Source organism: Bufo bufo, chromosome 8 (assembly GCF_905171765.1).
Source record: "Bufo bufo chromosome 8, aBufBuf1.1, whole genome shotgun sequence".
NCBI classification, from domain to species: domain Eukaryota; kingdom Metazoa; phylum Chordata; class Amphibia; order Anura; family Bufonidae; genus Bufo; species Bufo bufo.
The window spans coordinates 203,298,105-203,323,428 of NC_053396.1; the positions used below are offsets into that span (position 1 = coordinate 203,298,105).

The 25,324-nt window shown below is 43.7% G+C and overlaps 1 protein-coding gene across 2 annotated transcripts; it reads left to right on the top strand.

Annotated features, from left to right (window-relative positions):
- Positions 1-3,113: 3,113 nt before the first annotated feature.
- Positions 3,114-20,436, top strand: LOC120977469 (mucin-5AC-like). 2 transcript variants are annotated; one of them, XM_040405432.1, is made up of 14 exons: positions 3,114-3,203; positions 4,857-4,928; positions 5,140-5,187; positions 6,030-6,095; positions 6,182-6,274; positions 10,416-10,463; positions 11,555-11,644; positions 12,155-12,202; positions 13,591-13,692; positions 14,954-14,986; positions 15,631-15,732; positions 16,934-16,966; positions 18,717-18,768; positions 20,342-20,436. In XM_040405432.1, the coding sequence occupies exons 1-13, from the start codon at positions 3,143-3,145 to the stop codon at positions 18,728-18,730; spliced, it is 810 nt and encodes a 269-aa protein (XP_040261366.1). In that variant the 5' UTR covers positions 3,114-3,142; the 3' UTR covers positions 18,731-18,768; positions 20,342-20,436. The 2 variants fall into 2 exon arrangements, with proteins under 2 accessions (XP_040261366.1, XP_040261368.1); XM_040405434.1 differs by lacking the exons at positions 14,954-14,986; positions 15,631-15,732.
- Positions 20,437-25,324: the final 4,888 nt, after the last annotated feature.

The following is a 25,324-nucleotide window of genomic DNA, read 5'->3' on the forward strand; positions in this document are numbered from 1 at the left end:
GCCAGTTACTTACCCACATACAGACGTTTTCTCCCAGTCCGAGCATTCTCATTTTATATACTAACCTTTCATGTGGTACAGTGTCAAATGCTTTGGAGAAGTCCAGATACACGACATCCATTGATTCACCGCTGTCAAGTCTAGAACTTACCTCCTCATAGAAACTGATTAAATTAGTTTGGCATGACCGATCCCTCACGAAGCCATGCTGATATGGCGTTATTTGCTTATTTACATTCAGGAGAGCAGACCCTGCACATATAGTGTGCTGCTTCTAGTTACCACTGTGTGCATCAGGCAAGCAATGAGAGGAGGAGTACCCACACCAATATGTACTACCTAATTAAAATCGCATGTGGGATAGACGGGGCAAAAAGTGCACAAGAATGCTCAATATGGGGCAAAAAGTGCTCAATATGACCAGGCTAGCAGCAGGGGCAGCAACCGTTGGGGCTCTGACCTTGGAATCAAAGGCTCCAACTTCAGTTGGAGCAGTAGCCCATAGCAGAGACTCCTGTGAGCAGATTCCTATAAGCCTTGAAATAAAGATGAGACCCCGGGTGATGGGGCCAGAGCTCCAGCTGTACCCACTGTACTGGCAGATGAGTGGCGCCTTCCAAGCTAACTGAGCTGTTGTGCTTCTCTAACTGCCTTGACATTCTTGACTGGAGCCAGAACGTTGCCCTCATCTCCCTACATCACTCTTCTTCTGTCTGCCAAGTTTGCAGACCTAAAGCCTCTTCCAGAAGCTTGTTGTAAGTTCCTAGCTGATGCTCCTATCAGCTGCAAGGCCGCAACTTAGTAGGCGGAGTATTCTTCCCACTTTTGAGCTAGGTGGAACAGTCTAGAGGCAGGTCCTCAGTACACGAGGCGCAAAGAAAAATGGCCAATAACTGGCGCAATTGCACACTTTTAGTAGCAAATAAGTCCTTGTTTCACCTGAACTCAGCAATGCAGTCACTTTAGTGATTCCACACTTGGCCAATTGCTAGCAAGGCACAGAGGTCCATCCTGTCCTAGATGCCAATTTCATGAAGAGAGCCCCTGAGGAGCCGCTGCAGAGGTTGGGAGTGGTAGTAACCCTGATGAGGTGTTGTGTTACTCCCTCAGGCTGGTTCCCCAGGGATCGGTACAATGGAAAGGTAGTTTGAAGAATCAGGACAGAAGTAAATGGATAAATGTCTCTCTGTACAAAATATAACTTGTAGCATATCCAGCATTATTAAGTACAAAGTGCAGTATCTGGCATTAGATGAGTAGATGGCTGGTTGGTTGGCAACTTACTAGCACTTGTGGGCACTTGTGGATATAGGTGCCCACCGTGATACAGGCTTGCTGTTAGTCTGGCCTGGTGGTTGTTTAGGTGATGGGCGTCTTGGCCGTAGTCCCTCACCTTGCATCAGTGTCTGTAAAGCTGCAATTTTGATGAACACTCTCCTATCTTATCACAGTAATGCTTTTTGGAAGCAGTCTTCTGAATGCTGGAGTGTTGGATGTACAGGAGAATTGGATACGGTTCCTAGGAGTAGGAGCACTGATGTGGGTCCTCTCCCTTCCCTCTCTTGACTGGAGCTACCCCTCCTGGCAGGAAGTAGGTCCAGCCAACCCCTACTAAGAGGGGAGGAACAGGGTGGTTAGCCCTGTTCCTGCCATGCATTGCTAACTATTCCTCCCCTAGCTGGCCAAAACATAAAAAAAAACATAACATGAATATAACACTACATAATACAATACATATAAAACATTAAACAATTGCAGATACCCCCAGGTCTGGGGTACTGCATAAGGAGTGATAAATTTAGGGAAAGAATTTTGGATATTGTCAACCAATGGCCAATCCAGGAGAGCAGGCAAGATCTAATCTACTATGAAGAATATCTAAATCAGACATGGTATGATGGAGTGTGCGGTGCTGTTTTTTGGAAGGAAGCAAGTAGTGTTGGAGACTACAATCACCCCATTTGACAAACCCATTAGAGAACTACAATAGAGGAGGACTACTCTGAAGCCTATAGAGGGTCTTGCACTGATCTTCCCCCACTGCTGCCTTTTATATGGTCGTTGAAGGTGTTGCCCAGTTGGTAACTCAAAAAAAAGGGTCAGACTAGCATAAAGTAAACAAGAGTACTCACCCCAACTATCTCTTGGTGCTCCTGTTCCAATGCTTCCCAGCTCCCAAATGGTCTCTACCTCCTGCTCCCTCTCCTCACTCAGAAAATGACCAGTTCAAGTCCAGTGAATCCCTGTGTGCCAAGAGAGGAGTACTGTGGTATCAGTAAGCTGATTACTACCCTTTTTGTTTTTGGGACCCAAGAAGTGTTGGAACGGAAGCAATGTGAGATCTGTAAGGTGATTATTCCTTTTTTTTATTTTTATGCCATTCAGATCTTTAAAAAAAAATAAAAAATTACAGACCATTAAATTATTAAATTCTAGTTCCCATCATTCAGGGAAGCTTTTATTTTTACCCTTTTTCCTTTTTTAAAAATTTCTAGGATGTGGCCCATTACAGTATAAGGTTTGCTACATCATCACTATCCACACAGTTTCACATGAATTCCTGGTCCTGCAACTGCAAATTCTTGAGGTAATGAAAAGGTTAATTAAAGAGCCCACTCGCTTCTGTTTTTATGTAGGTATTTTTGTAAAAAATAATTGATTGCTATAGTCTGAATTCTCGTTGCTATGACATAGCCATTCATAGAAAGTATAAAATGGTCTAATTTTCTTGCAATTTATTGAAATCCCTCTTAATACCCCCTCATTATCTCAAGGATCACACTCTTCCGGTTGTGCAGCTCATCTCTGGATATGATCATATCCTCTATAAAAAGAAAGACAGAATAGCGGGCTATTAGAAGAGATGGAGACTCATATGCATTAGGGTGAGCGTGCTCAGTCAACACCATAACACCCAGCATAAGGACTATAATTTTTAGGTGTGGTCCTCCTTGTCACCTCCAGTAAGTAAGTATTTCCTGACAGCGAAGAATATTATGGCTGGAGATTTATGGAAAGGTGCTAAGTGTAGGGGTGGGTCTACATAGAGCATGACTTATATAAGTGAAAGCTCACATTATAGGCAGATACTTCCAGAGGTACCAGGCCAACTCTTGCCTAGCAGATCCTCTGAGGTTTCATAATGGTGGATCTCAAAGCACTGTTTTCACTTTTGTTGGTGGCTGGATTCCATTTTCAGAGTCGTGAGTACATTTATGGTTGAGTGACCATTGGTGCATTGTAATAGTGACCATATAAAAAGTATTCTTCACATTTTCTTTTTTGGGGCTTCGGGTTTCTCAGTGGCTTGGTTTAAATTTTGGGGATTGTTGAATGTCTTCCTTATCCCTTTTTCCCTTCAACTCTGTTTCCAACTTTTTTTCTAGCTTTGGATGGCATGTCTAGGATTAAACATGGTCATTTGGGTTCCAAGTGGAAGATTCATCTTGATTTGGTCAAGGACCAAGTCAAGTCAGCATCAGAGTTCAAACTTCACAATCATCTTCAGCCATCTTCTGACATGTCATTAGATTGTGTTAGTGTTGACCATGAGATGAGTCTTATGAGAATGAAGGGATCCTTTGAGCTGTTGAGCACCATGTGCCTATATTCAAGCTACATGGTGGTCTACATAATGCTTGACATAGGTAGATACTCCTTCCAGAGGTACCAAACCAGCCCTGCTTAAAAGATCCTCTGAGGGTTCATAATGGTGGACTGCAAAGCAAATGTCTGATGAAGAAACCTACGTTGTCTCAAAAACTTCCTATGTAATATCTGTTTTTATTTTCGTTAGCCATTAAAAAGTATCATACCTACAAAACTCTTATTATGTTTCTCTTAATAAGAGCGATACAACATTGGTGCATCATAATGGTGAAATTGGTGCATTGTTATAAACATATCATCAGTGTTCCTCAGGAATGTCTCTAAATGGCATGCTTTAATTTTTGGGATGGTTGATTATCATACCCATCCTCTTTTACCTTCATGTTTGGATGACTATTCATGCATCATAATGGTGGCGATATACAAGTATTCCTCATGAATGTCACATCTTCTTTTGGGGGCCTTCAGGTTTCTCAATAGCTTGCTCTTCATTTTTAGGACTGTCAATTCAATATCCTCATTCATTTTTACCCTTTACTTTTGTCTACAGCTGAATTTTGTAACTTTGCATAATACTGTATGCCTTGACTTAGCTATGGTCCCTTTGCTTTAAGTGTAAAAATCATGATTTGGACATGGGTCAAGTCATCGCCAATGAAGTAACATTTGGTGATGACCATGATGTTGGACTAAGAAGAATTAGTCTTTGAGCTGTTGAGTGCACCCATATCCAAGCTAGTTTGATAGACCTCCTGTTGAAATCAATGGAACTGTAATACATGGGGCTCTTCATTCTAGTAATGAGTGTGGTTCATAGATACCAATGGTGCATTTATTTACCAGATGCCTTTGGATCAGGGGTGTTCTGAAGATACCTCAGGGAAGCAAGGTGGACTGGCACAATGGAGAATGTAAATACCATAGAATTTGGTGATCGCTGGACAAGAAAAAGACTAAGGACATGTTCTCCTGGTGCCCAGTGTTAGCAAGGCGACTGCTTTGGATTACCAGTAGCATTATAGGGCACTCATCCATTAGAGGGCACTAGAAAGCCAGATTTCGTTCTCCTGAATTTACATTTCCTTTTTACCGGGGAGGATTGACTGGCAACAAAAGGCAACATTTTGGGTGATACAATCCCTCTCAGCAATTTTGCATTGATTTGGCACCGGAAGGTGTAGTGGGCAGTATTTGTATACTATTTCCTACAGATAGTATAATTATTATTACTGTTTTATTTTTTGCAGACTCTGCTCCGGTTGATAGTCCAAAACCTCCCCAGGTTCCTCCTATAAACTCAGTTTTACCCAGCCTAGAAAGTGAGTACATTTGTTAAGAGATGAGGGTCCTCAGTGGGAACCCCCTGCCCCATTTATTATCTGAAAAGTCACTGGTAGCGTATGTATAAATAGGATTTCTAAACCAGGTCTGTCTTCAGTCTTGTTTGAATCCTCACTTCTCTTGATACTAGATATTGGTGGAATGGTTTATGGCTTGACTTTATCAATTTTCTGAATTATTTCTCTCCAGTTCTAGCAACAATTCCCACACAGACACAGCCATCACCAGTCTCTAGAGGTATGTATGGCCGAAACTTCTTTAACTTTTTTTCCAGGGTTCCTAAGTCTATTAGGGAAAGGCCACGTAAGATGTGTACTGTACAGATTACCAACCGCTCAATTTCAAGCATTTATAGTAGCAGCAATGTGGATGAGATTTTATTAACTGTTATCCATATACTGCATAGAGGAAAAATCATGATAGATTCTGCTGTGGATCTGGAAGATATTACCACTGCACTTTCAGCCCCGTGTGGACGTACTCCAAGGCTAAAATTATTGAATGCACAATCCCCCCTTCCCCCAAATTATCCTGCATTTTGCAATCACACAGAAATCCATATTGGACCTCCCCATGTTTCTGCAGAATATCAGAAGTTAGCAATGTCAGTAATATGTGAGTAGTAGATAGATAGATATATATTAGATAGATAGGTAGATAGACACAGAACCTCAAACCAGACAACTATATGCAGACCCAGAGCTTACCCTTAAATAAATAAAGACCCCAAACCTAATAAATAAAGAACCCTTTAATAAATTCAGAACTCGTCTAGAAACGCCTAGACCATATCCCACACACTTTTAGAGCAGCTCCTCTTGTCTCCATTCTGTTTTCCCCTTTGGCTTGAGGACCTTCAGATGCATGAACAAATATAGGTCCTGCAACTCAGCAAAAACCATGATAAAACCAAAAGGTGCATTAAGCCTTTGGGCAGTCTGGTTGCCCATATTATAATTCACCATTGCCTGGATGTCCTAACATAGAAACATACAGCTTGTTTTTCCCTGTGGGGCTAATTTTTATAGAATGTAACAGTGAAATGTTCAAGATTAATAAATATGTTTGTTTTGTCTCAGGCAGTACCTCCAATGCTCCCAGTGGTGCTGGTGGCAACCTTGTGTCTTCTACAACTCCAAGACTTGGTAAGGTGTCTTGAAGCACTTCATTAATCATTACATGGCATAGATTTTGAATAAATCAGGTAACTTGGTGCTTAATTTTTTTCCAGTAACTGTGACTGGAGTGAAAAGCACTGCATCACCTGTAGTGGTCACCTCTCGGACAGAAAACATTTCAGGTCAACCAGTTTCTACCAGCAGTGGTGAGTGGTTGCTTCATATAATAGTATGTTGCAAAACCTTTTTCCACCACTGACAGCAGCAAATTTTATCCGTAAACACTTATGCAACAGCACTACTAGTGGTAAAAAGTAATTCAGTCTGTTGGGTGTTCGAGTTGACTCCTCAGAATGTGTTTGAGTTGCCACTGGTTCATTTATTTTGGGCAAAGACTTAATCTTAATATGTATTATAATCATGGTTGAACAGTGTACACAATGTCTTGGTCCAGCCTCAGACTATTTGTTGAGTTTTCCAAGCCATGTCTAGGATGTTTTTCTCAGTTCACCTATCTATATTATTGTTCACATCATTTGTGGCACTTGATCAGGTGACTTTCCTGGGAATAGGTATTGTTTGACCCAATGCCTAGCCTAAACCAGAATGGTGACGCTAAGGTTCAGACCTGGGCACTATGTCTGGTCAGGGAAAAATGTGTCAGTTTTGGGGTGGCCCCAATACTTAGCTGGGTCCCCACATGTTGCTGCTCTCCAGAAAGGATGGGAAGGTGTGCTGCACCCCAATGGGAAATAAGTCCAGAGAGTCAGGGTCTGCAATAAACCTGTGTGCTTCTTTACGGGAGGAAATAAGGTGCAAAACAATACAGGCAAGGCACTTAGCTTGCTTCTCCAGCCTCCTCCCTGGCAGAAGAAGACTTCATGCTAAGGAAAGGCCTGAGCTAGCTGTCCTTCTCTCTCTCAGAAGGCTGGTACCCTGGCCAAAGGACTAGTGGCCCAATGTCTGGCTGGAGTCCTGGTCAACGGGCTGGAAACAAAGGATCTGTGGCTAAGCATCCCCATCTCGAAGTCTTATTCTGGTCACTCATGCATTGTGGCAAGGTCTCTCCTACTAAGCGTTGGTCCCTATTAGTGTTGATCGAGCACCAAAGTGCTCGGACCGAACACATCGGTATGCTCGGGTGCTCTACCGAGCACAATGGGAGAACCCCAGGCACCCCCTGCTCGGAAGAGAAGAGGGTGTCTGGTTCACACAAAAAAAAGAAAAAAATTGATAGAAACCCCACCAAAATAGTTTGGAAACAGCATTGGGAGGATTTCTGGATGTATCTTGGACTCCCATTACCTATGACATACAATAGAAAACCACACAAAGGCTATATGCCAAAAGCCGGGTATGTGCGAGCCAACAATCTATCCATGAGACATTCCAAACCAGCTCTCATCTGACTGAGAGCCAGTAAGCTTCAAAGCTGCTTCATATCTGTTGGATGGCTTAGGTGGACCTGCACACCTAGATCAATATCATTAGGGTCACAAAAAGTTTTCTGATTGTCCTAACATAATATTCAATAACCTTTCTATACAGTTTTGTCATGTAAACTCATTTGCATAAACATGGGCATATGGGAAAGACATGCAAATGAGCAGAATCTGCCTGTTTTTTCAGCTGAAAAACCATTTGCATGGAAAATTCGCGATCTACACTACTCATGAACAGCGCCATCTATTGGATTCATAGTCTTGTCATAAGACTATGAAACCAATAGATGGCGATGTTCATCTTGTTGGGGCGCTAGTAATTCGCAATTAGAATATTCGCGATCTACACTACTCATGAACAGCGCCATCTATTGGATTCATAGTCTTGTCTTTTAAAGCAGGACAATAGTCCTCAGATACACACTAGCAAGCTTATATGACCGCAAATGAAGTGCTAGAAGATGTGTGAATGATAGCAGCAATCTGATATACACCTCAGTGTTAGCGCAGGCTATTATAGGCTGAGTGCTACACGGCGTGTGGACTCTGTTGAGCAGGGTGCCCCACTTACTAGCTCCCCAACAAGATGAACAGCCCCATCTATTGATTTCATAGTCTTATGACAAGACTATAAATCCAATAAGTGGCGCTGTTCATGAGTAGTGTAGATCGCGAATATTGTAATCGCTAATTTTTTTATGAATTTTCCATGCAAATGGTTTTTCAGCTGAAAACCAAGGCAGATTCTGCTCATTTGCATGTCTTTCCCATATGCCCATGTTTATGCAAATGAGTTTACATGACAAAACTGTATAGAAAGGTTATTGAATATTATGTTAGGGCAATCTGATTTTTTTTTGTCACCCTAATGATATTGATCTAGGTGCGCAGGTCCACCCAAGCCATCCAACAGATATTAAGCAACTTTGAAGCTTACTGGTTCTCAGTCAGATGAGAGCTGGTTTGGAATGTCTCATAGTGCACAAGGCTGCCATTGTAAGGTATGCTGACTGTTATTTGTCTCATGGATAGATTGTTGGCTTGCACATACCTGGCTTTTGGCATATACCCTTTGTGTGGTTATCTATTGTATGTCATAGATAATAGGAGTCCAAGGTGTATCCAGCCATCCTCCTAATGCTGTTTCCAAACTATTTTAATGGGGTTTCCATCAATTTCTAGCCTCTTTTTTGTGAACCAGACACCCACTCTTTTTCATTGCAGGGGGTGCCTGGTTTGATGCTCAGGTCTCCCATTGACTTTTATTGTATTAAATTGTACTTGGGGACACGCAGTGTACGGCCGAACACTGCGATGTGCCAAGTATAGCGATGCTCAAGCCGAACAGCAGTTCAGCCGAGCTCGCTCAACACTGGTCCCTATATGTAAGCTCTAGCCTTTATCTGTTCTCGTTATATACCGTTTGTAGCTGAACTAGGAGGGGTGAAGTGGAGAAGCACAGCCTAAACAGAAACATTGTTGCAATTTCTTTTCAATCAGATATTTTTTATTAATCAAAACAAAGCCTTAAAACAACATATATGCACCACATACACAAAAAAAGGTGCTAGCCTAGGAGAAAATATCACGAATTGGTAGAAACATGTTAGAATTTTAGTCTGTCATAGACTTGTATGCAAGTTTATGGGAAGGACTAAGCAGTTTTTCACAGACATAAACAACAGAGCTAAACCAGACAGTCAGAGGGGTCAGTTTGTCCATTTTTTTTCCCTGCCGACAAAACTTTGCATAGGTAGAAAGTCTCTCAGTATTAGCTGTCTGTGCATTAACCCTTACTGCAGTGCAAATATAGCGTGAATAACAGAAACAGATATATTACAATAAATATATAAAATGTAGTTCAACAATGTGAAACTTAATATAAGTGCACACAACAGCAGAAAATTACAGTGCAAGTTAACTCTTCAAAGTTCAATAAGGTATGGAGTTGATGATGCCTTTGCATAGTACCAATAAGGGCAAATGTCCACAAATGTCCATAGTCCGAAGTACCCTTGCTCCAGGGCACTACACATGCCTTCCATTTGGTCGAGCAGTTACATGAGAATGCATAGGCGTAAGGACATTGCTTACATGGATGTAGCTACGGGATAACAAAAAGCGTTGCCCCTTCCTGCCAACGGAATTACGGCATTACAGCTTGTGTGACACAGCTGAAAAAGACTGTGGCACTGTCGGCTGACGCGAAGCATGCAGAACCAGGTGGCCAGGTGAATGCCGCATGGGGCCACAGATTGCTGCTTAACCTAGAGGAAGAGGACACGGTAAGTGTGCCCGGCAGAAGATCTCATTCTCTAAATAGTTGTTACTGTATCTGTAATTCTTATATCCTGTAATATGTGCAGAATATTATCTGTACAGGCAGATACCAGTGCCACGTTTACATGTGCCAACTTCCTCTCGGCATCACAGCCATGAGTTTGTTTTGCCTCGTCTATCAGGGTACAGGATCACCAGTCAGCACTTGCACATCAGTCACTCTAATCCGCCTCAATTACAAATGCAAATGTGTTCTTTATAGTTATCCAGCATTTGTGGAAACATGTAGAGCCATCCATCCAAAGAGCTTTGAGGTTCCACCCAATCTACTCGGATTCATTCTCAAATAGTCCATATTGATTTAAAAAAAATTGTTTTGAATTGCAAAAAGAATAGTAGATTTTCCGGTGCTATTAATGGGAACACCCACATGTTTACCATGGAAGAGTAGGGCTTTACATGCTGCCTCCTGACGCTAGGAATCTCTAACCGTTGTAAGTCAATGGGGGGAAATGGAACATGGCAGATCATAACTGATCGGTTATATTCATAATAGATCCGGTTAAAATGGAACCCACTTCTACGGTTAATGTTGCCTAATATATATATTTTTGTTACCTTCCAGGTGGACCAGTTGCCATCCCAACCCCCCGCTCATCTAACACCAGCGCAGGTATACATGATGATCAACCATTAATGCACCTGTGTTAATATTAGACTCCAAAGTCGCTTACATGGTGTACAGTGGCCCATGGAGTGACCATTAGGCACCCTGTACACTGCATGGTGTCACTGTATTATCCCCTAAAAGCAATGGTTCTTGAGGCGAATGCCTCTGTAATACAGCGTGTAACGGGTCGTACCTTTCCGTATAAAGTCGGAGGTTCAAAGACCCCATGTCCTCTGGAAAGGAGGATCTACAGACCTCCAGAAGACATCATGTCCCTTGAATTAAGGATTTCCATTACTAAAAAAAACTCAATGCTGGAGATTATCATAGAACTTCCCTCAAGTTCTAAGCTACAGAAGACATGTCCCCTGACAAAATAACTAAGTCTTGGAAATCATCTTAGACCTTTCCTCAAGCTCTGCTCTGGTTCTTGCTTAGGGACTTCAGCCCCTATACATTCCATTGTACAGAGACCTAAGTAGTGTTTGAGATATTCCAGCACCTTTATAGGTTGTGGACCCAGGTAATGGATGGATCTTGTAGACAACCTGTATGGTTTAAAGATGGACTGGCTTACGAGAGGTGCAGAGGACCCTCTGGTGGGCAAAGGCCATAATAGAACTCCAAAAACTTCAATGAGCTCAGCCACCACCATGGTGGCCCAGAATTGGAAAATCACACCTGAAGCTTCACATGGAGCACGTCCCTTGTGCTTATTCAGAATTGGGAAAAAATGGTTGCTTCCTTCCAGAAACAGCACCACACCTGTCCATAGGCTGTGCCTGATATTACAGCTCCATTGATGTGAACGGGGCTGAGCTGCAATACCAGACGCAACCTGTGGACAGGTGTGGCGCTGTTTTTCGAAGAACGAAGCCATGTTTTTGCAATCATGGACAAACTCATTAATGATGACATGATCTGTGTATGTAGTGAGAAGAGCATCTTCAGTAGACGTACCCTGCTGGAGTGTGGACCCTCATGTGGGCCAAAGGTACCCCAGTACCACAAGGTGTCCACCTTGTCACTATGTCCTGATTTAATACAATACAGAGTCTTCATTCTCAAACTAAGTTGTGATTTTTGCCTCATAGGATCAATCAATGGGCACAACGTTACTGTAGCAGCCACCACCGCGACCCCAAGAGCTGACAATCACTCAAGTGCAGTCACTGGAGTCCACTGTGAGTGTAACAGACATTGATGTAACTTCTCTTCTGTGATACAACTTCCTGGTACACTGTGTTTAAATTCCTCATCTCTGCTTGCTGTCAGTGAATGGGGCCACTCTTGTTGACATATAAACCATTACAGACCTAACATTTCTCACAGCTGACGGTTACAATTGTATACAGTTTAGACAATTTTCTGTGAGCTAAACCCATCGGCGGCACAATTCTGACTCTTGTTCTGATGGTTTGCTACAATGTATCAGCGTAGGTGAAATGTGTCAGTGCTGGAGTCTAGGGTGTTTACTGCACACAGGATAGTCTACAGCTGGAGCTGTCCACCCGTGTGGGCAGGACATGATCAGAACACATTTCAGCCTCGAATGTAGACCACCAAGGCTTTTTCCTCCACTGACAGCAAGCGGAATTGAAGCACAAGCAACATTGGGAAACTGCACAACATTTCATATTACTTTCATCACATTATTAGGATGAAGCTAAACATTGCATTTTTTTATATTTTAGCAAACGTCAATGTGAATACTAGAAATATCAGCCCGTCCCCGATTCCTGGTAAGAAAATATCATTTGTTTCTTTCTGTTTTTAAAGGGCATCTGTCAGCAGTTTTGTACCTATGACACTGGCTGACCTGTTACATGTGCGCTTGGCAGCTGAAGGCATCTGTGTTGGTCCCATGTTCATATGTGCCCGCATTACTGAGAAAAATGATGTTTTATTATATGCAAATGAGCCTATAGGTGCAACGGGGGCGTTACCATTACACCTAGAGGCTCTGCTCTCTCTGCAACTGCTGCGCCCTCTGCACTTTCACTAGACCAGGCAGTGTAAACGCCATCACACCGGGCCCTGTCAATGAAAGTGCAGAAGACACAGCAGTTGCAGAGAGAGCAGAGCCTTTAAGTGTAATGGCAATGCCCCCGTTGCTCCTAGAGGCTCATTAGCATGTAGTAAAACATAATCTTTCTCAGCAATGCGGACACATATGAACATGGGACCAACGCAGATGCTTTCAGCTGCCAAGTGCACATGTAACAGGTCGGGCAGTGTCATAGGTACAAAACTGCTGACAGATGCCCCTTTAGCCTGTGCATGGACTACTGCAAACCCCATTCAAATGAATGCAACGTGTGGTTTGTCTTGCAACGAGCAGTGCAGTTGTGGTGATCAGACATAATCAGGACAGAGATCTTTTCACTGACAGCAAACAGAGATCTTATAAACTGAAGAAACTAAGGGATTGAAACAATAAATGGGGTATTCTGGTTGTGAGACCCTAACCTTAGTCAAAGGACAGGGGATAACTATTAGATCAATCAGGAGTACGGGGACCCCCATATCTTTTGAGAACCAAACCCCCAAAAAGGAGCGTCAGGTCAGATATGCGAACAGCTGCTCCATACATTTAAATGGAAGCTCCGTAAATAGCTGAGCGATGTATTAGACTGTCTCTGGAACCCCATAGAGATCAATGGAGCGGTAGTGTGCATGCCCCACCAGTTGCTCCATTCATTTCAAGGTGGGACCCCGTTTTTGTGATTTGCGGGGGGTCCAGTGGCAGGACCCCCACTAATCTAACAGTCATCCCATATCAGGCGGATAGGGGATAAATTCTCACAATTGGAAAACCACTTTAAGTATATGAGAAAGTTACAGAAATATTTAGCCCTTTTTAGAGCTCAACAGTAAATAGCCTGGCCACTAGGTGGCAACATTTCAGCGAGCAAACTCAGCTCAACTGAGCCGCGCAGTGGTATCCGAGGGCGCTGAGCAAGAATCCAAAATTCCATTACAGGGCAAGGCACTGCACACAACAGCCGCAGGGTTAGACGTGGCCTCCTATGATAGTCAGTGACTCATTGTATCTGTTTATTGTTGTTTTCTATAATTATTTTATGTCATTACCTGCACTCAGAAAAGATTGATATGTTTTTATCTTTAGCTTTTACCAGCTCTCAACCTCACGCACCCGTCTCATCTGGAAACAGGCCTGGAGTGATCAATGGGACCTTGGTGAACCCCTGCCCAGACCAGTGCCCCAATGGTAAGTCTGGCCCCAAGATAAAATCCAGCACACATCACTTAGGACTCTCAAAGTCCTACTAAAAGGGTTGTACAGGATTAGAAAAACATAGCTTCTGTCTTCCAGAAACAGCGCCACACCTGTCCATGGGTTGCATCTGGTATTACAGCTAAGCATCATGGAGCTGCAATAGCACACACAACCTGCAGACAGGAGTGGCGCTGTTTGCAAGAAAGCAACCATGTTTTTCTAATCCTATTCGACCTCCCATTTTGGTCTGCAGCTCCCAGCATGCCCTGCCTTCTAAAACCAAAGAAGTATAAAAACTAGGGGTGAAGATTTCTCACAGGGAATACTGTGCCAGAGGGCAGAGGATCAAATAAGATGACAGATTAAATGAGGCAGATAACAACTGAAACAAGCCAAGCATGGCACAGAAGCTGTCTCTGCCCGCTGAGCCGGATCTTTCACCCATTATTTACTCTGCTATATTATTTCTCTCTATTTCTGGTGTAAATTTTCCAAAATAATTTGCAGGGGAGAAAATAAATTGGTTCTGAGGGGCGAAGCTTGTTTAAAGTAGATCTATATTTTTTCCTGTTTGAAGTCACTATAGTACAGAGGAGGAGAAGCTGAGCTCGGGGATATATAGTTTTCTATTATTTGGTTCAGTTTTTCATATAAAAAGGGACAATTATAGAAAAAGCCTGTGAGTCCTGCTTCCACGCCCACACACTCTGAGAGCTGTCAATCACTGCGTGTGGGAGGGAAAAGCAGGACTCACAGGCTTTTGCAACAATTCAGGCCTTTTCACATGAAAAAACTGAAGGAAACCAATGAAAATGATATATCCCCGAGCTCAGAATTTCCCCCTCTATAACATGCTGCCTTCAGATAGAGACCTGACAGGTCCACTTTAAGAATCAGTAAATAGAATAAAGTGACAAGCAGAGGTTTAAGTGGAAGATCCTGAGCCCCAGTGCAACCGTCTGGGACAAAGCCCCCCACCTACCATGCGCCATTTGTAATACTTATCTCCTGCATTCTCTACACTTCCTGTACTCGGCTACTTCTTACTTGTTTCTGTTTCTGGGAAAGCTGGGTGACAGCCAATAAAAATAGCCAGCATTCCAGTCCAGTAGATTGTACCCAGTCATTGTGGAGCCTATTAAACCAATCAATTATGGGAGCAGCTGTAGCAGTCATACTGGTTATCACCCAGCTTTCCCTGAGAGTGATATATATATGTTAAATCAACACATGAATGGTTTTTGCTTTACAGGTCTTTTTGGAAATCCTCCTTGTGCCTGTGGAAGTGAGTATAAAGAAAAATGGTAAAATTTGATAGAAACAGGGTCGTCGTCAATACTACAGTCAGTAGAACTGTGCTGCCAAATCTCACGGTAATTCATGGTCATGTTCCACAGTGTTTTGTAATTTATAACAAGGGCCCAGCTATCACGAGTCACTTATAATACTGGTCTCCTCATATAAGGCTGAGACCTTTTGGGTCCCCAGAAGCTCTAGGTCCAGACTAGAGTATGACAGCATCCCTGAGCGTGATAGACAATGCAAAAAGACATCTATGTAGTAGGGAGAGGACTACTCTCTGTGACTACTTCAGTACATGATGTTACACCACCTACACAAACTGTGGTCACCCAGAAAGGAGGTCAACTCATGTGGCTGCTCGGCAACCTAAGATGTCAAAAGCAAATAGTCTGTCCACTAGGTGGCAGCGTTATAGCAAATTCAGCTCATGTAAGCCGCACAGGTGTATCCAATAAAAACAAAAACACTGGGCCAAGATCAAAGAATTCCATTACAGGGCAAGACACAACAGCCGCAGGGTTAGACGTGGTCTTCTAAGATGACTATATCTGATTATTTTTGTTTTCTATAATTATTTTATGTCATGACCTGCAGCACTTATAAAATGCTGATATTCTTTCTCTTTAGTCTTTACAAACACTCAGCCTCACGCACCCGTCTCATCTGGAAACAGGCCTGCAGTGATCAATGGGAACTTGGTGAACCCCTGCCCAGACCAGTGCCCCAATGGTAAGTCTGGCCCCAAGATAACCTCCAGCACACATCATCAGGATTGTCAAAGTCCTACTAAATGGGCTGTACAGGATTAGAAAGACATAGCTGCTTTCTTACAGAAACAGCGCCACACCTGTCCATGGGTTGCTTCTGGTATTACAGCCTAGCACCATGGAAGTGAATGAGCTGCATTACCACACACAATCTGTGGTCAGGAGTGGCCAAAACTAAAGAAGTATAACTACTTAGGAGTTTGAAGATTTCTCACATGGATTACTATGCCAGAGGGCAGAGAATCAAATAAAATCACAGATTAAATGACTCAGATAAAAGCCAAAACAAGGCAAGTCTAACACAGAAGCTGTAACTACACCCTGAGCCATGATCTCTCATGCATCATTTACTCTGCTGTGTTTTTTTTTTTTTTTTTTATTGTTGGCATAAATTTGCCACAATAATTTTCATGGGAAAAAAAATGGTTCTGATGTTGATCCCTATTTTCCCCTATCTGATGTGACTATAGAATAGAGGAGGACAAGCTGAGCTCGGGGATATATAGTTTTCTATTATTCGGTTCAGTTTTTCATATAAAAAGGTAGAATCATAGAAAAAGCCTGTGAGTCCTGCTTTCCTGCCCACACACAGTGATTGACAGCTCTCAGAGTGTGTGGGCGGGAAAAGCAGGACTCACAGGCTTTTGCCATGATTTTGCCTTTTTACATAACAAAAAAAAAAAAAATCATAGAAAATGATATATCCCCGAGTTCAGAATTTCCCCCTCTATCATCTACTGCCTTCAGATGGAACCCTGTCAGATCCACTTTAAGGATCAGTAAAATAGAATAGAATAAAAAGAGTGACAACCAGAGGTTTAGGTGGAAGCTCCTCCTGAGCCCCAGTGCAACCATCTGTAACAAAGCCCCCACCTACCATTTGTAATACTGGTGTCCTTTTATCTGCTGCACTCTCTAAGTTCTCTGCACTCAGCTACTGCTTACTTATATCTGTTTCTGGGAAAGCTGAATGACAACTAATAAAATTGGCCAACAATCCAGTCTCTAAAGTGGATTTTACCCAGCCATTCTGGAGCCTTTAACACCAAGTGATTATGGGAGCTGTTATAGTGGTCATACTGGTTATCACCCAGCTTGTGATATACCTAAGAAGAAGAGGAAAAATATGTGAAATTAACACATAAATGGTTTTTGCTTCACAGGTCTTTTGGGTAACCCTCCTTGTGTCTGTGGGGGTGAGTATAAAGAAAAAGGGTAAAATTTGATAAAAACGTCAAATACAACAGGGTCGTCAATACTGCAGTTAGTTAGTTTTCATGGTAAGGTTTCACAGTGTTACATGGTGATGGTACATACTGAGGTGGACACACATATCGTAGGAAGCCATAGCAAATCTCAGAATGAAGTCCACCAAATGGAGTCCAAAACTGTGATAAATTCCATATTATACAGCGCATTCACATTTTGTTATGTTGCTATTTGTGCTAAAATCAAAAAATTAAAATCAAGTTTCCCCCCCATCAATCTGCACTTACCCCATAATGAGAAAGTAAGGCAGAATTTTAGAAATGTTTGCAAATTTATAAAAAATGAAAAACTAAAATTTGGCCTGGACATAACTATTCAGACTCTTTGTTATGACACTTGACATTTAGCTCTGGGGCCTCCCATTTCTAATGATCATCTTTGAGATGTTTCTACACCTTGATTGGAGTCCCCTTTGATAAACTCAGTGGATTGGATAGGATTTGGAAAGACAAAGTCCTGTCTATATAAGGTCTCACAGCTGAGAATGCATGTCAGAGAAAAGCCGAGGCATGAGGAGGAAAGAACTGCCTGTAGCGCTCAGAGACAGGATTGTGTGGAGGCTCAGATCTAGAGAAAAATAAGGGAGACTGGTCAGAGTTGAGGAAAAGCTGAATGAAGCAACGTACTGAGATATTCTTAATAAAACCCTAATTCAGAGTGCTCTGGACCTCAGACTTGGCCGAAGCTTCACCTTCCAACAAGGCAATCACCCTAAGCACACAGCCAAGAGAACACAGGAGTGGTTGATGGACATTTCTGTGAATGTCCTTGAGTGGCCCAGCCAGAGCCCTGACTTGAACCCAATGGAACATCTCAATGGAGAGACCTGAAAATGGCTGTCCACCGACGGTCCCCATCCAACTTGACAGAGTTTGAGAGGATCTGCAGAGAAGATTGACAGAAAATTCCCAAATCCGGGTGCAAACTTTGTGGTATCATCCCCAAGAAGACTGGAGGCTGTAATGGTTGCCAAATGGGCTTCGACTAAGTCCTGAATAAAGAGTGTGAATACTTATGTCAATGCAAGATTTTGGGATATTGAAGGCAGAAAAAGTGGATTTTTTTATGTTAGCACAAGGAGCAACATAAAAAAATGTGAAAGGGTCTGAAGACTTTCTGAATGCTTTGTATCTGTATAGGAAAAGCAATCCAGTTTCTATGCAATATCTCCCCCAAATCTTGCAGACGTGTATGTTGTAGGGTGAAGAACCTGGTCTTCAATGAAAAATTTATAACAAGCCCCTAACTATCAGGAGTCATTTATAATGCTGGTCTTCTCATATGAGTCATGAGTCATATGAGGCTGAGACCTTTTGGGTCTCCTGAAGCTCTAGGTCCAGAGTATGACTCTGCATCCCTCTGGCTTGTTGCCTGAGTCTGATAGACAAGGAAAAACACATCTATGTAGTAGGGAGAGGCCGCGCATTGTATAGCATTCCCTGTGACTACTTCAGTACATGACGCTACATGGACACAAATTGTGGTCACCCAGACAGGAAGTCAAGTGGTTGCTTAGCAACCTAAAGTCTAGAACCCAGTAAAAAGGCACTAAGGGGGGGAGGCAACAGGAGAACTAAACATAGGTTCTCTGCAGGTATATAAGGGGCACTATACTACGTGCATGGAGACATTTTCGGCTCGTATACTAACTGCTAATGTTTCTGCTCAATCTGTTAGTGACCAGACACTGAGCCTCTGGTGAACTATGGACGCAGCCTATAAAGAACAGGTCAGTATGGGGAGACCAGAATTCATGGGGGGTGTTAAATATGATAGAAGTATCAGGTTTTATTAAAGAGACCAAAAGATTCACGAGCAGCTGTCAGCAGGATCAACCCTATAAACCCAGGTATACTGCCTGGCAGAGTTGATCCTGCTGATTAAAATGATACCTGTCTTGTGAAAATCGGTTGCAGCGTTCCTGAGAGAGAAAAAAAAGGACTTGCACAGAGAGGCGTGGCCAGCACTGGAAAGCTGGAGAGCTGAGGCTCTAGGCTCCGCCCCTCAGAGCACTGAAGCTTTCATTTGCTTAAAGAACAAATGTCTTTTTTCTTGGGAACACAGCAATTGATTTTCACAAGGTAGATGTCATTATAATCAGCAGGATCAGCCCTAAGAGATAGTTTACTCTGTTCAATAGAGTTGATTCTGCTGATAGTGTTCTTTAAAGGGGAGTTCCAGTTCCAGATGTGTGGTACCTTCCAATTGAAACCAGAATATTCAGAAACTTCAGAAATAAAGTATTGTTTAATGATTTTTCATTTAAAAAACACTCAAGAACTTTGACCCCTTTAGGATTGTGAGAAAACTTTATTTAATGTTCTTTCCAAATGGGATATAAGAAAACACCCCTGTATAAAGTGTAATGTCTTAAAAGGGGTTGGTCCATCTGGATATCCCCTTTTCTTGGTGTGTAGTCCACCATTTTTTCGAATAGGAACTACCTAGTTCTGTAGTCATTGTATGTCCCCATCCCCTCCTCTGTATGTTGCCTGTGTGCCCCCCCATCCCCTGTATGTTGCCTGTGTGCCCACCATCCCCTGTATGTTGCCTGTGTGCCCACCATCCCCTGTATGTTGCCTGTGTGCCCCCCATCCCCTGTATGTTGCCTGTATGCCCCCCATCCCCTTCTTCTGTATGTTGTCTGTATGCCCCCATCCCCTTCTTCTGTATGTTGTCTGTATGCCCCCATCCCCTCCCCTGTATGTTTTCTGTATGCCCCCCATCCCCTCCCCTGTATGTCGTCTGTATGCCCCCATCCCCTCCCCTGTATGTTGTCTGTGTGCCCCCATCCCCTTCTTCTGTATTTTGTCTGTATGCCCCCACCCCCTCCCCTGTATGTTGTCTGTATGCCAACCTATCCCCTCTCCTCCCCCGTATGTTGTCTGTATGCCAACCTATCCCCTCTCCTCCCCTGTATGTTGTCTGTATGCCCCCCATCCCCTCCCCTGTATGTTGTCTGTATGCCCCCCATCCCCTCCCCTGTATGTTGTCTGTATGCCCCCATCCCCTCCCCTGTATGTTGCCTATGTGCCCCCATCCCCTCCCCTGTATGTTGCCTATGTGCCCCCCATCCCCTTCTTCTGTATGTTTCCTGTGTGCCCCTCATCCCCTCCCCTGTATGTTGTTTGTATGCCCCCCATCCCCTTCCCGTATGTTGTCTGTATGCCAACCTATCCCCTCTCCTCCCCCGTATGTTGTCTGTATGCCCTAATATTGTAGTACATATGGACTAATAAGAAAACCCTAACGTACTTGAGCTCCAATGATCCTTATATTTGCCCTTTGTGTTTGTATTGCAGGACATGTCCAGAAGGGCGGCGCCGTAGATCCTATATACATCCACCATGTGACCTCAGCCCCGGATACAGGGGCCTCAAACTTTTTATAAATAAAAGCCATTATTATCAGCATGAAGCCTTGAATCTCTGTCTCAGTGCTTGGAGATGAGTGTTCTGCATTTTCCTGAAGCTCTAAGGGAGTAAATTTCCCCAGTGATGCAGTAATACACCTCGTAGTCCTGTATTCCCATGTATGTCATTCAGGACACTGGGAAAGCTGGGTGACAATTCCTATGGAAGTTATAAAGGCAGCTTTATGGGTTGCTGTATAATGCAGTGATTCCCAATCTGCGGCTGATGCAAGACTACATTCTTCCAGCATGTTGTGTCAGCTATTTATGCCATATTTCCAGTACCTAGCTGAACCGGTCTGATAGCCTACATTATTATCGATGTAATCAATCACAGTCCTGTTACTTATGATGCCAGGCCTGTGGGATTGCTGAGGTGGCACACCCACCAAAGTACCTGGCAAAGACGTGACCCTGCACATAGCTGATCTGCACATATATATATGGCATGTGTCAATATCTATGTAGACCAGAGCTGCATTCACCATTCTGCTTGTTAACACTGTGGGGTTTCGCTCTGGTAGATAGGGTAAGCGGACGCAGTACAGAGGCAAAAGACAAGTTCTTAACGCAAAACTTCAGTGTTTATTCACACTTGAGGCAAATGCACAAAACAATGCGTTACTTTGTAGTCTTGGTGTTTATTTCACACACAATGGAAAGTACATCTTGGTATTACTTCACACAAATTGGAAAGTTCATATAAGACAAGTCACCTTGATGTCAGTTCTGCCTCCAGCAGTCCACGGCAGGCTTTAGGGGGCCTGTTTTCTCGGCCCATGGGTCTCAGCCCTCCAACCTGGCCCCAAGCCTCAGATCCCAACACAGAGATCCTGCTGCTGAACCCAGCTGCCTATTTAAGGACAGCCAGGTGCTGCCAAAAACCCAGACCGGCAATTAAAATCCAGTCTTGTATTTGACCCCACCCGGCTGCAAATCAGCCCAGCAGCACAAGTTGGGAGGAAAATACCTATTTTCCCAGACCATTCCCCTCACTGTGTCATATACACCCCCCCTTTGTTCAACCCTGAGGGGGTGAACACTCGCCAGACAATATACTCGGGACAGGGCATCCACGTTTCCCTGGAACCTGCCTGCCCTGTGTTCCACTGCAAATTTAAAGTTCTGTAGGGAAAGGAACCATCTGGTGACCCGGGGATTTCTGTCTTTGGCCTGGCTCATCCACTTGAGAGGAGAGTGGTCGTCACTAGGCGGAATTTTCTCCCCAACAAACAATAACGGAGAGACTCGAGTGCCCACTTGATAGCCAGGCACTCTCTCTCCACTATACTGTACCTGGTCTTGGCTGGAGTGAGCTTACGGCTGAGGAAGACAATGGGATGCTCCTCCCGTTGACCTCCTGAGACAGTACAGCATCTAGGCCTACTTCGAAGGCATCGGTCTGTACTATAAATTCCTTTTTGAAGTCGGGCGTCACCAAAACCGGGCCCCGCACAGGGACGACTTCAAAGCGGAAAATGCCTCTTCCGCCTGATCATCCCAGTGATACATCACTGACTTGCGTCCCATCAAGAGCCCTGTCAATGGCGCGGCCACCGTAGCAAAGTGGGGGACAAACCTCATGTAATAGCCCACCATTCACAAGAACGACTTTATTGCCTATTAGTAACAGGTAGGGGCCAATTCCGTGTCGCCTCTATTTTGTACACTTGGGGTTTGATGACCCCACGCTCAATGACATACCCCAGGCATTTACTCTCCTCTAACCCTATAGCACATTTTTTGGGGTTAGCGGTTAGTCCAGCCTTTCGAAGGGAGCCCACTACGGCCTGCACTTTGGGTAGAAGAAGAAGAAGAAAATCCCTTTATTGTCCCTCAGTGGGGAAATTTTGGCATAACAGCAGCAATCACATCAATCACAACAGTAGCAAAATAAGAGCAAAATACAAAAAAAACATAACACAGAATTCACTTAAAAAATTCACTACTGGGTTTCTGGGAACAGTGGTGGTTATAAATCCTAACCGCTGCTGGGAGGAAGAACCTCCGATAACGTTCCTTCGTGCACCTAGGATGCAGCAGTCTGTCACTGAAGGAGCTCTCCAGCTCCACAATAGCTTCGTGCATGGGGTGGGAGACATTGTCTAACAGTGATGTTAATTTTGCTAGAGTTCTTCTGTCACCCACCTATTGCAATGGATCAAGGGGACAACCTAGGACAGAGCTGGCCTTCTTAATAAGCTTCTCTAATCTCTGTCTCTCAGCCACAGATAAGCTGCTCCCCAAACAAACCACAACATTGAATATGGCTGATGCCAACACTGAGTCAAAGAAGGTCTTTAGGAGCATCCCCTGCACTCCAAAGGACCTCAGTCTCCTCAACAGATAGAGTCTGCTCTGACCCTTTTTGAAAAGAGCATCAGTGTTATGGTTCCAGTCCAGTTTGTTGTTCAGGTAAACACCCAGGTACGTATAAGAGTCCACCAACTCAATGTCCGTTCCCTGTATGTTCACCGGAACTAAAGCAGAGGACCTGTGTCTGCGGAAATCCACCACCAGCTTCATGGTTTTGCCCACGTTGATCTGGAGCTGGTTCCGCTGACACCAGTCCACAAAATCCTGTGTCCCCTGTCTGTACTCTGAGTCGTCCTCACCTGTGATAAGGCCGACTATAGCGTACCAACGATGTGGACGAAGCACAATGTCCATAAGTCATTGAAAAGTGGCGGGGGCGCCATGCAGACCAAAGGATAAGATCTTATATTGATACAGCCCTTCAGGCATGATAAAGGCAGTTTTCTCTTCGGAAAAAAAAATGCCCACAGCATCACACGTCAGTAAGTGGTGGAGAGTAGAGATGTCGCAAACGCGAATTTCTGCAAATGTTCGCGAAGGGGCGAACCACCATAGACTTCAATAGGCAGGCGAATTTTAAAACCCACAGGGACTCTTTCTAGCCACAGAAGTGATGGAAAAGTTGTTTCAAGGGGACTAACACCTGGACTGTGGCATGCCGGAGGGGGATCCATGGCAAAACTCCCATGGAAAATTACATAGTTGATGCAGAGTTGGATTTTAATCCATAAAGGGCATAAATCACCTAACAATCCCAAATTTTTTTGAACAACGTGGTTTAAAACATCCAGTGTGTGTATTCGATCAGGTATGATGTTGCATCGATCAGGTAGTGTAAGGGTTACGCCCGCTTCACAGACATTGACAGACCAAACTCCCCTTTTAATGCACCGCAAATAACCGCAAACAGTCCATTTGCCCAACCGCAAACTTCCCATTTGTACAAGGTTGGATACCAAGCTAGCCATGTCCCGTTGATGTCATTGAAGGTTTCTTCCTCCACCCAGCCACGTACAACACCAAGGGTCCCCGAAAGGTGAATTGAATTGATTTTTCGAGCGGGGAGATGGTTAAAAAAACGCTGGCTCCCTCCCCTTTGTTTGAATCCACGCCACAGTCACTTCGTCTGCGCCGTGCAATTTACTGTCACACCCGTGAGTGGTATTTTCTGTAGTACTAATCTCATCAGTTTAATCCCTGTATGGTCCCCAATCTGGGATCTTATTAAATGGATTTTTCGAACAGGGAGATGGTTAAAAAAACACTGGCTCCCTCCCCTTTGTTTGAATCCACGCCACGGTCACTGCGTCTGCACCGTGCAATTTACTGTCACACCCGATATAAGTGGTATTTTCTGTAGTACTATTCTCATCAGTTTAATCCCTGTATGGTCCCCAATCTGGGATCCATTTATTAAATTGATTTTTCGAACAGGGAGATGGTTAAAAAAACGCTGGCTCCCTCCCCTTTGTTTGAATCCACGCCACGGTCACTGTGTCTGCGCCGTGCAATTTACTGTCACACCCGTGAGTGGTATTTTCTGCAGTACTATTCTCATCAGTTTAATCCCTGTATGGTCCCCAATCTGGGATTCATTTATTAAATTGATTTTTCGAACGGGGAGATGGTTAAAAAAACGCTGGCTCCCTACCCTTTGTTTAAATCCACGCCACGGTCACTGCGCCGTGCAATTTACTGTCACACCCGTGAGTGGTATTTTCTGTAGTACTATTCTCATCAGTTTAATCCCTGTTACGTCCCCAATCTGGGGTCCATTTATTAAATTGATTTTTCGAACGGGGAGATGGTTAAAAAAACGCTGGCTCCCTCCCCTTTGTTTGAATCCACGCCACGGTCACTGCGTCTGCGCCGTGCAATTTACTGTCACACCCGATATGAGTGGTATTTTCTGTAGTACTATTCTCATCAGTTTAATCCCTGTATGGTCCCCAATCTGGGATCCATTTATTAAATTGATTTTTCGAACAGGGAGATGGTTAAAAAAACGCTGGCTCCCTCCCCTTTGTTTGAATCCACGCCACGGTCACTGTGTCTGCGCCGTGCAATTTACTGTCACACCCGTGAGTGGTATTTTCTGCAGTACTATTCTCATCAGTTTAATCCCTGTATGGTCCCCAATCTGGGATTCATTTATTAAATTGATTTTTCGAACGGGGAGATGGTTAAAAAAACGCTGGCTCCCTACCCTTTGTTTGAATCCACGCCACGGTCACTGCGCCGTGCAATTTACTGTCACACCCGTGAGTGGTATTTTCTGTAGTACTATTCTCATCAGTTTAATCCCTGTTACGTCCCCAATCTGGGGTCCATTTATTAAATTGATTTTTCGAACGGGGAGATGGTTAAAAAAACGCTGGCTCCCTCCCCTTTGTTTGAATCCACGCCACGGTCACTGCGTCTGCGCCGTGCAATTTACTGTCACACCCGATATGAGTGGTATTTTCTGTAGTACTATTCTCATCAGTTTAATCCCTGTTATGTCCCCAATCTGGGGTCCATTTATTAAATTGATTTTTTGAACGGGGAGATGGTTAAA